Below are 14809 nucleotides of genomic sequence, written 5' to 3' on the forward strand. Positions count from 1 at the left end.
CTCATGGTGTCATGCAGGACAGTGGTCTTCATTCACACTGTATTACCAATTAATACCATTCAGGAGGAGGTCTTCATTCACACTGTATTACCAGTTAATACCACTCAGGAGGAATGTCTTCATTCACACTGTATTACCAATTCACACCACTCGGGAGGAGGTCTTCTTTCACAGTTTCAGTGCCCGTAGGGGAGAGACGGGTTACTAAAGTAACACAGGGCGACACAGTTACTAAAGTAACACAGGGCGAAATAACACGCCCATTTTCTCAGATGACACTGAAGCTAGAATGATGTAGTGAAGTCAGCACGTTCCTAATGCGGAGGACAAGCTCCCTGCAAAAAAACAGCCCAATGTTTTGCAGAGTTATCCACAAAATATGTTTCTGTAAGTAAAAAAAACGGACCTGGAATGGTTTTTAGGTTGTGGAGGTGTTTAGATTAAGGTTGCAACAATGTAATTTTCTTAACTTCTTATGGGCAGGTGGGACGGTAGCGTCCAGTGTAATTGCAGAGCGTGAAATTCAAACTACAGAATAATAAATATTTAACTTTCATAAAATCACAAGTGTAATACATCAAAATAAAGCTTCACTTCTTGTTAATCCAGCCGCTGTGTCAGATTTCAAAAAGGCTTTACGGCGAAAGCACACCATGCGATTATCTGAGGACAGCACCCCGCATACAAAGGCATGAAAATATATTTCAACCAGGCAGGTGAGCCACGAAAGTCAGAAATAGCGATATAATAAATGCCTTACCTTTAATGATCTTCTTCTGTTGGCACTCCAAAAGGTCCCAGATACATCACAAATGGTCCTTTTGTTCGATATTGTCCTTCTTTATATCCATAAAAACTCAGTTTAGCTGGCGCGCTTCAGTCAATAATCCACCGAGTTTTCCTCCATCAAAATGCATACAAAATTAATCCCAAACTTTACCAATAAACTTTTCCAAACAAGTCAAACAATGTTTATAATCAAACCTTAGGTACCCTAATACGTAAATAAATGATCAAATTTAAGACGGAGAATTGTTATTGTCTTTACTGGAGAAAAATACCAAAGAACTCACTCTCTTCCACACGCTTGGAAACACTACAGCCAAAATGGGAGCCACCTAGAAAAACTACAATTTCTGGCTATTTTTTTCCAAAAGTCAGCATGAAACTCTTTCTAAAGACTGCTGACATCTAGTGGAAGCCCTAGGAACTGCAATCTGGGAGGATTTCGCCTTTGAAATGACAGCCATTGAAAACAGTGGTAGGCTGAATTTTTATTTTTTTTTTGGGGGTGGTTTGTCCTCGGGGTTTCGCCTGCCATATCAGTTCTGTTATGCCAACAGACATAATTGTAACAGTTTTAGAAGCCGTAGAGTTTTCTATCCAAATCTACCAATTATATGCATATCCTAGCGTATGGGCCTGAGTAACAGGCAGTTTACTTTGGGTACACTTTTCATCTGGACGTGAAAATACTGCCCCCTACCCAAGAGAGGTTAACCCATCATAGGTTTCAAGTATCATGCCAGCTAGTCTTGGGTCTTAGCCTGGCAGAAGTTACAGGAGAGACTGGTGGGACGAAAGTAACACAATGTTAACTGAGGGACCTCGAATAAAATATAATAAACATTTAAGCACAGGCCATTGTCTCCTCTAGTTTATATTGCTTTTAAAATGTTAGCACAATATCAACAAATGACTGAATGTTTGAAAATTATATGACATCCTTAGAATGATGCCTTAATTAATTGACTTGATCGATCAGCTTCTCGCATAAGCTTTTGTCGAGAGGTTAGTGGTAAAAAAAATATATATATTTATGATTCTGGGGGTTAATTACCATGTGTCAAGCCATGGAAATGTGATAAGCATGATGAGAATAATTTTTTGAATTCTATCAAGACACAAGGAGTGCGCCGAGGACAGCTGGAGCGCACCTGAATAATCATTGAAAATGGTGAAAAACATACTATACATACCCATTTAAAGGGATACTTCGGGATTTTGGCAATGAGGCCCTTTATGTACAGTACTTCCCCAGAGTCAGATGACCTTGTGGGTACCATTGTTATTTGTCTATACTCAGTGTGAAGGAAGTTATAGTTTCGCAAATTAGCATTGGCTCGCGAAACTACCTGAATTTACAGTTGCTAATGGTAGAGGACATATAACTTGTTTGTCATAAGATATGGTATCGCTAAATGCATAGATCTGAGTAATTAGGGGAAATAACGTGTTCCTTTTGTCCTAGTTTTCCCCTACATACATACTCGGACACACACAGAGATGTGCACACACACAAATAACCGTGCACACACAGCAATACACAGGTACAAAGGTGGGGCACACACACCTTTCGTCCCACTCAATACCTTATTTACATACAGTACCAGTCAGAAGTTTGGACACACCTACTCATTCAAGGGTTTTTCTTTATTTGTCCTATTTTCTACATTGTAGAATAATAGTGAAGACATCAAAACTATGAAATAACACATGTAATCATGCCATAACCATTGATTCCATATGTGTTATTTCATAGTTTTATGTCTTCACTATTATTCTACAATGTAGAAAATAGGACAAATAAAGAAAATCCCTTGAATGAGTAGGTGTGTCCAAACTTTTGACTGGTACTGTACATTTAAATAATTTGCTTTTTATTTTACTGACGGTGCCTGCATTTGATGGTCACTCTCAGGGGACGGCGAGAGCAGCAGACTGCGGGTTCGCTTCTTAATATCCCTCCACTCTCCCTTTCCTCCACTGACTAAAGGGACACCGTCTTCCAGTTGATGGTCACTCTCAGGGGACGGCGAGAGCAGCAGACTGAGGGTTCGCTTCTTAATATCCCTCCACTCTCCCTTTTCTCCACTGACTAAAGGGACACCGTCTTCCAGCTGATGGTCACTCTCAGGGGACGGCGAGAGCAGCAGACTGAGGGTTCGCTTCTTAATATCCCTCCACTCTCCCTTTCCTCCACTGACTAAAGGGACACCGTCTTCCAGCTGATGGTCACTCTTAGGGGACGGCGAGAGCAGCAGACTGAGGGTTCACTTCTTAATATCCCTTCACTCTCCCTTTCCTCCACTGACTAAAGGGACACCGTCTTCCAGCTGATGGTCACTCTTAGGGGACGGCGAGAGCAGCAGACTGAGGGTTCACTTCTTAATATCCCTTCACTCTCCCTTTCCTCCACTGACTAAAGGGACACCGTCTTCCAGCTGATGGCAAAACTTGAGTCGCACCGTTTTTTTTTCTGCCTCATGAACAAATTCATGTTGTTACTCCTATGAACAGAGAAAGTGAAATATTCCTTGATATTAAAAAAAGACCCAAGCCGCTAATAATATCATCCTCAAGCCTATAGATACGCTCTTACGCATTCATTACTGCTGCAGTGCTTGTTTTAGCACTGAGTGGAAATAGGAAGAATGCGTATTTTATGGCTTGTTGACAGTGCTGAGTAAGAACTTTAAACATGAACTCACTCATAAAAACAGCATCTCTTTGCTGTTTTTGTTGACAGTCTCTCTCTAGCCATGGTTTTAAACGTTTTGACATCTTACAGTATAAACTATGTTGTAGCTTTCTTTTATGCCTGCTACGTTACTGCAGACAGGGTCATATGAGCCATCCGATTGGCCAGTGCTAAGCCTATATTATACATGATTTGCTATCTGGGCCTGCCGGAAAGGCAGAGTTTATGCCTTCAGACAAATTAAATGTTTCAAAATGTCAGTTTGACTACCCGGCGTGCAGGGCAGCTGAATCGGGTGCACCTACTGGCAACAGCCTGAGACTAAATTATTTTATTTTTAAATTGGAACACAAGGCTTTATCATTGTTTTTGTTTTTTACAGAAATGTTTGATGATTGACTAGGAATGTAGTACAAGAAAGTTGAGTGAAGTTCTCTCCCGGGGGATCTGCGCGGCGGTCTCGGGCTAGCTTAGAGGGAACATTGATGCCTAACTGTTGGTGGTTTACCCAATACATTACTGGGAGCTCATATAAAGTGTGAGACTCTATTTATTTGTATAACCTACAGTTTACTCACCGTTAGTCAGCATCTCTACTAACTGTTTTGGGTGTACGCCAGCTCATGCTTTTCACAAGATAAACACACACCCCATGCCAGTTATTTGTGTAGAGCCAGCTGTATGCCTCAACACCATGCATATAGATGTAGCTACACAATGAATGGCCTGGCATGTGGACTTAAAAGGATAGTTCACACCACGGACATATTGGTTTTCTTACCCTGTCAGCAGTCTATGAACGAGGTAAGACTGCAATCCATGCTTGGGTTTTGTTTATCTGGTCACTGTCTCCAACTTTTTTGCATTTATAGCACAAAACCAATGTAAGTGAATAGATATCCTTGATATTAGCATTTTTTCGCATTTAGTTTCCAAATCATTTTGAAGTATCTTTATTGAGCTGTACAATCCATTTTACACTTTGGGATGATTTGGACATGGAACGTGAAATTGCTTATCAGGGATATCCACTTGCATTGGTTTTGTGCTATAAATGCTAAACAAAATCAAAGCATGGATTGCTATCTTGTCCATCAACTGCTTACAGGGTAAGGAAACCAATGTGCCAATGTAATTTGGGTGAATTACAACTACACTTGAAGTATGAAAATATCTAACCAACTACATTTGTTTGTGTATTGCTTCTTTTAGGGGTTGTTTTAATAATGTAGTCTAATTAACATAATCTGATTTAATCTAAATGTCTAGTTATTAAGATTGGCAGATAAGGAAAGAAAGTGCATCAAAAGCTACAGTGGAAAAGCATAAAGAGCAACTGTACAGAAATCCAGAGCTGCTTGAGGAGTACAGTTCTTATTGTGTTACGATAATGAGAACGAGCTAAAATGAAAATATACTTCATCAAAATGTCAGATTTTTTTCTGAAAATGTTTTGTAATAACTCTCCTGTATCTTTAGGAAATTAAAACAATTGAACATTTTCCCAATGCAATGTTGTTTTTCTTCTAACTTTTCATGCATTATGGTAATGAGATGTTGTTTTGTGCATGGTCTTAGAAAATGTGTAACAAAAAATGATCATTATCTGATTTTGAGATGGTATTTTATCCATTACAAAAAATGTTTTGGGTCTTTTCAAATTTGACCAAGAGTAATACCTAGTTAGCAAGAATCACCCAGCTGTGTGTTGGGTGATTGGTATTAATGGCTCCTGTGCCCTTACAGAAAGGTTTGATAACAATGCACATGACATTGGTTTTATACCTGTGTTGTAACCTGGGCTCTAAATTAAAAAAATGTCATTGGTAGCACTGTTCTTCATTGGTAGAAAAGCAGCAGAAAAATAGATGTTTAAGATATATAGCCAGCTATTTACTTTTAAGTGCATCTCCTGAAGAAGATATACATTTTCCTTTCTGTGCCACAAAATGTTTGCATAAACTGGTAAAGTTACCAGGTTATTAGTAGGGCTGCATGATATGGGCAATTTTTAAATCAAAGAGCGTGATTTGACTTGCGATATATATCAAAACATTTGAGTGAACTGTTGTAATCATAGAGACAGAATGATTATTCTAATCCTATGGTTGGTGTTTAGCATGACAACAAATGAAAAAGCCAGGTAGGAGTTATGAAAGGGTGGGAACCAACGTGTTGGTTGGTGTTTCCCAGAGGACCCTAATCATAAAAAATTGTAGAATTGACTATCTGATTCAGAACATGCCGTTGCACAAACATGCTGATCTACATCATGAGTAGCAACCTGTATTCGAGCTAACATTTGCTTTGCCCTAGCTAGTAGCTATTTAGCTAAGTGGCATTTAGTTAGCAGTTAGCATTAGTGATTAGCATTATTTTAGGCACTGGTTGTAACACTGTAGTTAGCCTTCACTAGTAACACAGTAATCATGCTATTGCATTGTAATAGCATACTAATGGAGTTTAGCTGTTTATGTAATTAGACAAATAGGGAGGGACTGTATGTAAGTGACTCATGAAATTGAATTTGATTTAATTTCCATATTTCATATGTACCAAAAAAATTAATAGAAATTGAATTAAGTCTCTGGCAGACTTAACTCCTAAAGAACACAAAAAACATGAAGTACTGGGAGGGGGTTGGTTTGTGGGATGTGGTGTGGAGTTAATTATTAATTTGTTGTTAATTCTTCAGATGGTTAAAATGGTTTAAAATGATATTTTCTGCTCTTAATGAAGTACCATTTGCTCATTACCTTAATGCGGTCTCATCTACCGTAACACAGATCTCATTACCAAAATGCATCAATGATAAAATAATCCTAGAATAATATTACAGAATCCAAATGATTTGAGCTGTGCATAAAATGTAATTTGCTCTTTATATTTATGTACTTTAAATATGAATAAGTTTAAAACAGAAAATAACAAAAATGTCATAAAAAAGAAAATAAATTTATTAAGTATATTTTTATTTAGAGTCGTAATAACTCCTGTATCTAGGCAATTTGCAACATTTTCACCATCCAATGTTTTTTTTTCTTCTTACTTTACAAGTGTTACGGTAATGAGATTTAAAAAAAGTGAGGTGTTGGAAAATATGTAAAAATTTATCTGATGGTTAATTTAACAGTCAATCATTTGAGATTTTATCCATTACAAAATAAATGATTTTTGTCTTGAGCAAGAGTAATACCAAGTTATCAAGAATGACCTAGCTGTGTACCAAACAACACCCTATTCCATACATAGTGCATTACTTATGTCGTGTCTTAGGCTTTGCCGGATTATGTGATATGACATGCTATTCTATAAAATTAATATTACCTGATTGAGCTAATCATGTAAATGTAATTAATTAGAGAGTCAGGGCACCACAAAATAATATTTATAGAGCTTTTATCTTCCGTATAAACTCTTAAAGACCTAGTAATATTTTACATCAATAGCAGTCAATTATTAATCGTCACCTTAATTCAGTCTCATCTGAAAGTTGTAAATTCTTGGTTATCTTCACGAACCCTGGCTAACACGTTGAATCAGCAATACAAAATTGGGTTTAATTATTTATTTACTAAATACCTAACTAATCACACAGAATTACATATACACAGAATGAATTATACCTTGATTACAAATGACGTCATAAAGGAAAACGTCCCTAGCGGGCGGAACAGATATGACAGCTGGTTACACAAAAGAAAAGGGGCTGGGTTTGAGTGAAAGAGCGGGAAGACTGAGGGACAAAGGGAGAAGCTGTGCTATTGTAAATACAGTATCTTATGCATTCTAAATTACCGGCCATTTGGAAAAGGAAAATGCAATAAATATTTACTCTGAGCTGCGCTTCGGTAGTTTGGTGGTAGATGGAAGGCTGTGTTGCCAAACCAAGTCCTTTGAAGAATGTCTCTGGTGGTCAATTGGATACGTTGTAGTAACGTCGTTGTGTGGTAGACGGAATACTTTGTCTGTTCTTTCCTAGCCCGCGTTTGCAGCTGCTGTTGCTAACTCAACGGCTAGGAGTTATCACTTCTGTAGTGAATAAGAGTTCAAAGTTCATACCATTCGCAACCAAAGCTCACGCTGAGGTTGGCTTAGTTCTGTAGTTGACATGTTCGTCCTTTTAACGCAGAGGCTGCAGACCTCACGTACTTGGAACAGGAGTGGAGCGAGAAGGTTGTGTTTGAAAAGTTTTATAACCCATGTCTCTTCACAAGGGCGGGCCACTGATTGAGCAGAGCCCTAACCTTATGGAAACCCAAATCTCTCATTTGGAAGCTAAAATTACATTTAATCTCTTCACCAATAATTTTGTATTCAAACATTTAAATTGATCAACAATTCCATGTGAATCCGATAACTCTGATGTGTAGACTTTCCACTGTAGAGTTTGTCATCCTATCATTGATAAGATTGTCTCAGATGACAACCGAACTGACATCATATTCATTAAGTACCACCGCATATGTTCAATAGGTCGGATTACCAGAATATAGTTTCCCCACACTTTCTGATGTTCCCAGAATCTCTATGTTAACCAAGGGGTTTTCAAATTCCACATCAGTAGGGTAGAGAGAGGAAAAAGGGGGGAAGAGGTATTTATGACTGTCATAAACCTACCCCCAGGCCAACGTCATGACACTTAGTAGTGCAATATATAGGAGATATGGTGCCATTTGGGATGTAGACTAAAATAGTTCCTCAAACTGAAACGTCTTGCGACCGTTTCTTCCACACAGGTGTCTCTCTTCCACTTTCCTCCATCTTAGCTCCCCAGAGTGTATTCGTAATCACATCCCTAGGGTCTTTACATTTAATGTGACCTGTCTGTCTCATGCATACTGTAGAGGGTTTCTTTTAGAAGGACGATGAGCTAACGTCTCAAATCATCTTGATTCGTCTGCAGGTCTGGACAGCAAGACACTGTACAGGACACGTCTCGCATCCGCCTCAGATGGCCCAACACAGAGTCAGAGAGAGGGTGAGTTATTATTATCACTCTTCAGTTGTATTTGTTCTGTTAGAATTAGTAGAACTATGGTGAATCACTAAAACAATACAGAAATACACTACGGAAAAATAAGGAACAGCATGTCAGAAATCAGCTCAATATAATTGAAGAATCCATAGACTCTAACCACTTCTGGGAAAATTGGAAAACACTAAACAAACAACAACACGAAGAATTATCTATCCAAAATGGAGATGTATGGGTAAACCACTTCTCCAATCTTTTTGGTTCTATAACAAAGAATAAAGAGCAAAAACATATACATGATCAAATACAGATCTTAGAATCAACTATTAAAGACTACCAGAACCCACTGGATTCTCCAATTACATTGAATGAGTTACAGGACAAAATAAAAAACCTCCAACCCAAAAAGGCCTGTGGTGTCGATGGTATCCTCAATGAAATTATCAAATATACAGACAACAAATTCCAATTGGCTATACTAAAACTCTTTAACATCATACTTAGCTCTGGCATCTTCCCCAATATTTGGAACCAAGGACTGATCACCCCAATCCACAAAAGTGGAGACAAATTTGACCCCAATAACTTATGTGGAATATGTGTCAACAGTAACCTTGGGAAAATCCTCTGCATTATTAATAACAGCAGACTCGTACATTTCCTCAATGAAAACAATGTACTGAGCAAATGTCAAATTGGCTTTTTACCAAATTACTGTACAACAGACCATGTATTCACCCTGTACACCCTAATTGACAACCAAACAAACCAAAACAAAGGCAAAGTCTTCTCATGCTTTGTTGATTTCAAAAAAGCCTTCGACTCAATCTGGCATGAGGGTCTGCTATACAAACTGATGGAAAGTGGTGTTGGGGGTAAAACATATGACATTATAAAATCCATGTACACAAACAACAAGTGTGCGGTTAAAATTGGCAAAAAACACACACATTTCTTCACACAGGGTCGTGGGGTTAGACAGGGATGCAGCTTAAGCCCCACCCTCTTCAACATATATATCAACAAATTGGCGCGGGCACTAGAAAAGTCTGCAGCACCCGGCCTCCCCTGCTAGAATCCGAAGTCAAATGTCTGCTGTTTGCTGATGATCTGGTGCTTCTGTCACCAACCAAGGAGGGCCTACAGCAGCACCTAGATCTTATGCACAGATTCTGTCAGATCTGGGCCCTGACAGTAAATCTCAGTAAGACCAAAATAATGGTGTTCCAAAAAAGGTCCAGTCACCAGGACCACAAATTCAAATTCCATCTAGACACTGTTGCCCTAGAGCACACAAAAAACTATACATACCTTGGCCTAAACATCAGCGCCACAGGTAACTTCCACAAAGCTGTGAACGAAAAGAAAAGAAAAGAGCCATTAAATTCTACAACCACCTAAAAGGAAGCGATTCACAAACCTTCCATAACAAAGCCATCACCTACAGAGAGATGAACCTGGAGAAGAGTCCCCTAAGCAAGCTGGTCCTGGGGCTCTGTTCACAAACACACCCTACAGAGCCCCAGGACAACAGCACAATTAGACCCAACCAAATCATGAGAAAACAAAAAGATAATTACTTAACACATTGGAAAGAATTAACAAAAAAACAGAGCAAACTAGAATGCTATTTGGCCCTACACAGAGAGTACACAGCGGCAGAATACCTGACCACTGTGACTGACCCAAAATTAAGGAAAGCTTTGACTATGTACAGACTCAGTGAGCATAGCCTTGCTATTGAGAAAGGCCGCCGTAGGCAGACATGGCTCTCAAGAGAAGACAGGCTATGTGCTCACTGCCCACAAAATGAGGTGGAAACTGAGCTGCACTTCCTAACCTCCTGCCCAATGTATGACCATATTAGAGATACATATTTCCCCCAGATCACACAGATCCACAAAGAATTCGAAAACAAATCCAATTTTGAAAAAGTCCCATATCTACTGGGTGAAATTCCACAGTGTGCCATCACAGCAGCAAGATTTGTGACCTGTTGCCACGAGAAAAGGGCAACCAGTGAAGAACAAACACCATTGTAAATACAACCCATATTTATGCTTATTTATTTTATCTTGTGTCCTTTAACTATTTGTACATTGTATATATATATATATATATATATATAATATGACATTTGTAATGTCTTTACTGTTTTGAAACTTCTGTATGTGTAATGTTTACTGTTCATTTTTGTTGTTTTTCACCTTATATATTCACTTTGTATGTTGTCTACCTCACTTGCTTTGGCAATGTTAACACATGTTTCCCATGCCAATAAAGCCCTTGAATTGAATTGAATTGAATTAGTAGTGATGTGTCATTAATCCTTGAAATGAAGAGCTTTGACTGACTGTTACATTTGTGGGGGTATTTGCAGTGACAACATTTTCTTTGTACTACTTGTATAAGTAATGCACGTTCATACTTTTCTCACACCCAGTGTATGACTGGATACAACTTGCTAGTATCCTATATAAATGTATGAATATCATGCAATGCGTTCAAAATGCCAGGGAAAGCATTGGGAGCAAATCTATGACAAATCTGATTGAATTAAATCCATTTGGTCAGACCCGCTGACTGTTTCTCTCTCTCACCTCTTTCCCCAGAGGTGGAGTCGGGGCCTGGTAGTGACGTGGGCGCCGTGTCGGAGTGTTTACTCCGCTACCTGCGGGAACTGCCATCCCCCGTCATCCCCCCCGGTGTTTACCCAGACCTGCAGGCTGTGCTGCAGCAGGGCGCCACGGGTACATGCCACATTTCACTCACCCCTGCTTGTGCGCAACCAGTGCCCCCCACCAACCCATCCCCAGCCCCGACGAAACAGACCCAGGCAATAGCAAGTAACAGAATCGCATGAAGCCGAACGAGCAAACAAATAAATTGTATGGCGAGTCAATCACGTGCCCCCCTCCTGCCTGAGGGAATAGGCCCAGTGTGGAGTGCTGGGGATGAGCTAGTCACAGGCATCCCAGAAATGTTGTAACATATATTGCTTCCCTGGTGATGTCAGGGACGGTGTGCGTGCCTGCATGCCTGTCTGCATATGAGAGAAAGAGAAGGGGGTGTTGTGTGTGTGTTGAGAGAGTTCCTGTGTGTGTGTGTGTAACGGGCTGCCGTAACACATGTGGTGTCCGTCCTCCCACAGACTGGTCCAAGGCTGTGGCGGCGAGCAGCAGTGGAGGCAGGGAGCTGAGCCTGGTCCTGGAGAGGGCCACCAGCATGTCCCTGCATCACCACCTCACCCTGCACTACCTGCTCACACACCTGGGTAAGGTGGTCCAGACCTCCCATCTTAATGGCCTGGACCTTCACACCTTGGGTCTGGTCTTCGGGCCGCTGCTGATCCGGCACAGCTCTGCCACTGGGTGAGTAGGAGAATCCCTAATCTAACATAAGAGTAAAGGAGGTTGCACACTGTCAACAAGCCCAACACTTCAACATTCTTAAGTTGGTTGTTTTTACAATATTATAAAGCCACTTTCACATCACCCAGACAAACACCAACCAACAGAGTTGAGTCAGTGTACGCCGCTCGTCTGTGTTGGTTGGTGTTTGTTGTCCAATTCGGCATTTTCAATCAGCGTTTGGTGGTGTGTGCGGTGTGCAAGCAGTTTAATAGTTTGCTTATTTTTAGTTGCTTTTCGCTAGGTCTCAAAGCACTTTACATTGTATTGGGTAACTACTGTAACATCAAACCCCACCATTGTGTATTTGAACCTAACTTGGTAATATACAGCAGCCATTTTGTGTCAGATTGCTGAGTTACCACATAGCTAGCGATATCCTCTTGAGACCGACGAGAGCTCCAACGTCACTGGGTGAGTGAAGGACGTGACCATTAGACCTCGCTCCCTCGTGCGACTCCAGTGGAAATCCATAAGGCCAAATGCTGTTACTACAGATTGCAGTCGAGTGCTTTTCCTCTTCCTGCACAGCACCATGTGTTTGAATGACCTGCCGTTGACTGAACATCTTATGACCATGTGTCTGACTCCCTGCCGTTGTTGATTGACAGGTGGGAGGTGGGGGAGGAGTTCCCTGCACTGGCACTGGAGAGGCTTCTGATGGAGATGGCCATAGGACAGGAAGTCCCGCACCCAGGTATTGATGGATAGATGCAGTGCTTCAAAATGGAGGGCTCCATAGAAATTAATATAGAAGCTAGAATGGATGGAAATGCTGTTTTTAGAATGGAATGTATTTACTGTTGGCTTAACTTGTTTGCAATTGTTTTGCAATGGTAGTTTGCATTTGTTTGGTAATTTAATGAGTTAGTGCTGATTAGTACAGACTGATGAAATGTTTCCGTCAAAAAGTTGTGTGTTTCATATGTTAGGATCTGTAGGTTTGAATTAAATGTATTCTATTAATTAACTGTGATGCTTGTCAAAACCTTTCCTAACTAATGAACGTCTCTGTTTATGTGTAGCTCTACCAGCCATGCCAGTAAAGGTCAAAGATACAACTCCAGCCATGACTGAGAGCAGCATACTGAGTGATTCGGAGTGGTACTGGGGTGAAATCTCCAGGTGAAGAGCCATTCATGTAACAATAACATTTCTACATCAATGAAATCATTTAATACATCAACAAAATAGTAGGCCTATAGTTTAGTATTTAGGATTATAGTACTTATTTTTGGGGTGGATTAAAACAGGATTATAGTAAACATTATTGTGGATTGTAGTATAGGATACTTTGCACACATTGAACAGCCTATTATAATTGCGTGCAAGTGATTAAGTTGTATTGTGAAGGATGTGGTGTTTTCATGAATTCCCAATTGCCTCTAACTTTGCCGTTGTGTTCCCAGGGAGGAAGTGAATGAGAAGATGAGAGACACCCCTGACGGGACGTTCATGGTCCGTGACGCCTCCAGCAAACTGGAGGGAGAGTACACACTGACCCTCAGGTGAGAGGCTGCCCCCTGTAGATTATATATAGATGTTATGTCAACAGGACCATTAACATTACCATTCTTGAACCTCTGTGAATACTTGATTCTGTGTATCATTTTCTATCTCCTTTTTGAATGTGGAATGTTTGCTATTGCAATACTTGGGACCCTTGTAGCTCAGCAGAGTAAAAACAAAATGAAGGAAAGAACTGGAACTACTTTCTAAAGGACTTAAGACTGATTTCTCAACCGTTCCACAGGAAAGGCGGAAACAACAAGCTGATCAAGGTCTGCCACCGGGAAGGTCGCTATGGCTTCTCAGAGCCTCTCACCTTTATCACGGTGGTGGAGCTCATCAACCACTACCGCCATGAGTCCCTGGCCCAGTACAACGCCAAGCTGGACACCCGGCTCCTCTACCCCGTCTCCAAATTCCAGCAGGTACATACACTACATGAACACCAACTGAACAACATAATTGTCCATGAAAATGAAAAAGTATTTGCTGGCCCACCTCTCTTGAGGCTACACAAAACCCTCCTGTAATTGATACTATGGTCATATTTGTGAAATATCTGAGGGGTTGCCATTTAGGCACCTGAAGTTCCAGCATAATGCATTTCATTTAGAATGCAAGTTGGAATGGCCTTTTCATTGAACTTTTGATGCCAAAATGGAGAAAACAGTTCCTGCTGAATTTGTATTGCTGTCCTCCATCCTGAGTGGCTGCTTGGAGAGTTAGGATATTGAGGTTTCCGCATTATGATCCATTTACATGACACTACATTCCATGGCAGCCATGTTAGCTCCCCATGGGCAATGTTGACCAATAGCAGTTCACTGAATTTTCTGAATTTTTAACAATGCTATGCTCAAGATTCTCGTCATGAATGGATAAATGGAATGCTCAAAGGCGCTAACATGACAAACTGTTTTAAAAGTTGTCCCAACTCTCTAAATATATGGCCCTGGCAACATTTCTCCTCAGGAGCAGCTGGTGAAGGAGGACAGCACTGAGGCGGTGGGCGAGCAGCTGAAGGTGTACCATGAGCAGTACCAGGAGAAGAGCTGGGAGTACGACGTGCTCTACGAGGAGTACACACGTACCTCACAGGTCCTATATTGCTTATTATAAACTGGGTGGTTTGAGCATTGAATGCTGATTGGCGGGTATGATAAAACATTTATTTTACTGCTCTAATTACGTTGGTAACCAGTTTATAATAGCAATAAGGCACCTCTGGGGTTCGTGGCATATTGGCAACATACCACAGCTAAGGGATGTATCCTGGCACTCTGCATTGCATCGTGCTTAAGAACAGCCCTTAGCTGTAATATATTGGCCATATACCACACCTCCTCGGGCCTTATTGCTTTACTATACTGTATAGAAACTATTAGTCCACACTACTGACTTCTGGACCAGCTCACTCAAGCTCTGTCACAA

The 14809-nt window shown here is 40.5% G+C and overlaps 1 protein-coding gene across 2 annotated transcripts in view; it reads left to right on the plus strand.

The window, feature by feature from the left end:
• LOC118394501 (phosphatidylinositol 3-kinase regulatory subunit gamma-like) overlaps nucleotides 1-14809 on the plus strand; it is a 57254-nt gene that overhangs the window by 26527 nt on the left and 15918 nt on the right. Inside the window, exons 4-11 of one of the 2 annotated variants that reach the window (XM_052463479.1) lie at nucleotides 8388-8462; nucleotides 11072-11305; nucleotides 11611-11830; nucleotides 12481-12566; nucleotides 12895-12994; nucleotides 13279-13377; nucleotides 13623-13803; nucleotides 14351-14476. In XM_052463479.1, the coding sequence (XP_052319439.1) occupies nucleotides 8388-8462; nucleotides 11072-11305; nucleotides 11611-11830; nucleotides 12481-12566; nucleotides 12895-12994; nucleotides 13279-13377; nucleotides 13623-13803; nucleotides 14351-14476 (1121 nt within the window). The remainder of the gene's footprint in view (nucleotides 1-8387; nucleotides 8463-11071; nucleotides 11306-11610; nucleotides 11831-12480; nucleotides 12567-12894; nucleotides 12995-13278; nucleotides 13378-13622; nucleotides 13804-14350; nucleotides 14477-14809) is intronic. The other variant, XM_035787726.2, reaches the window with a different exon arrangement.

This window comes from Oncorhynchus keta, chromosome 15, assembly GCF_023373465.1.
Source record: "Oncorhynchus keta strain PuntledgeMale-10-30-2019 chromosome 15, Oket_V2, whole genome shotgun sequence".
NCBI lineage: Eukaryota > Metazoa > Chordata > Actinopteri > Salmoniformes > Salmonidae > Oncorhynchus > Oncorhynchus keta.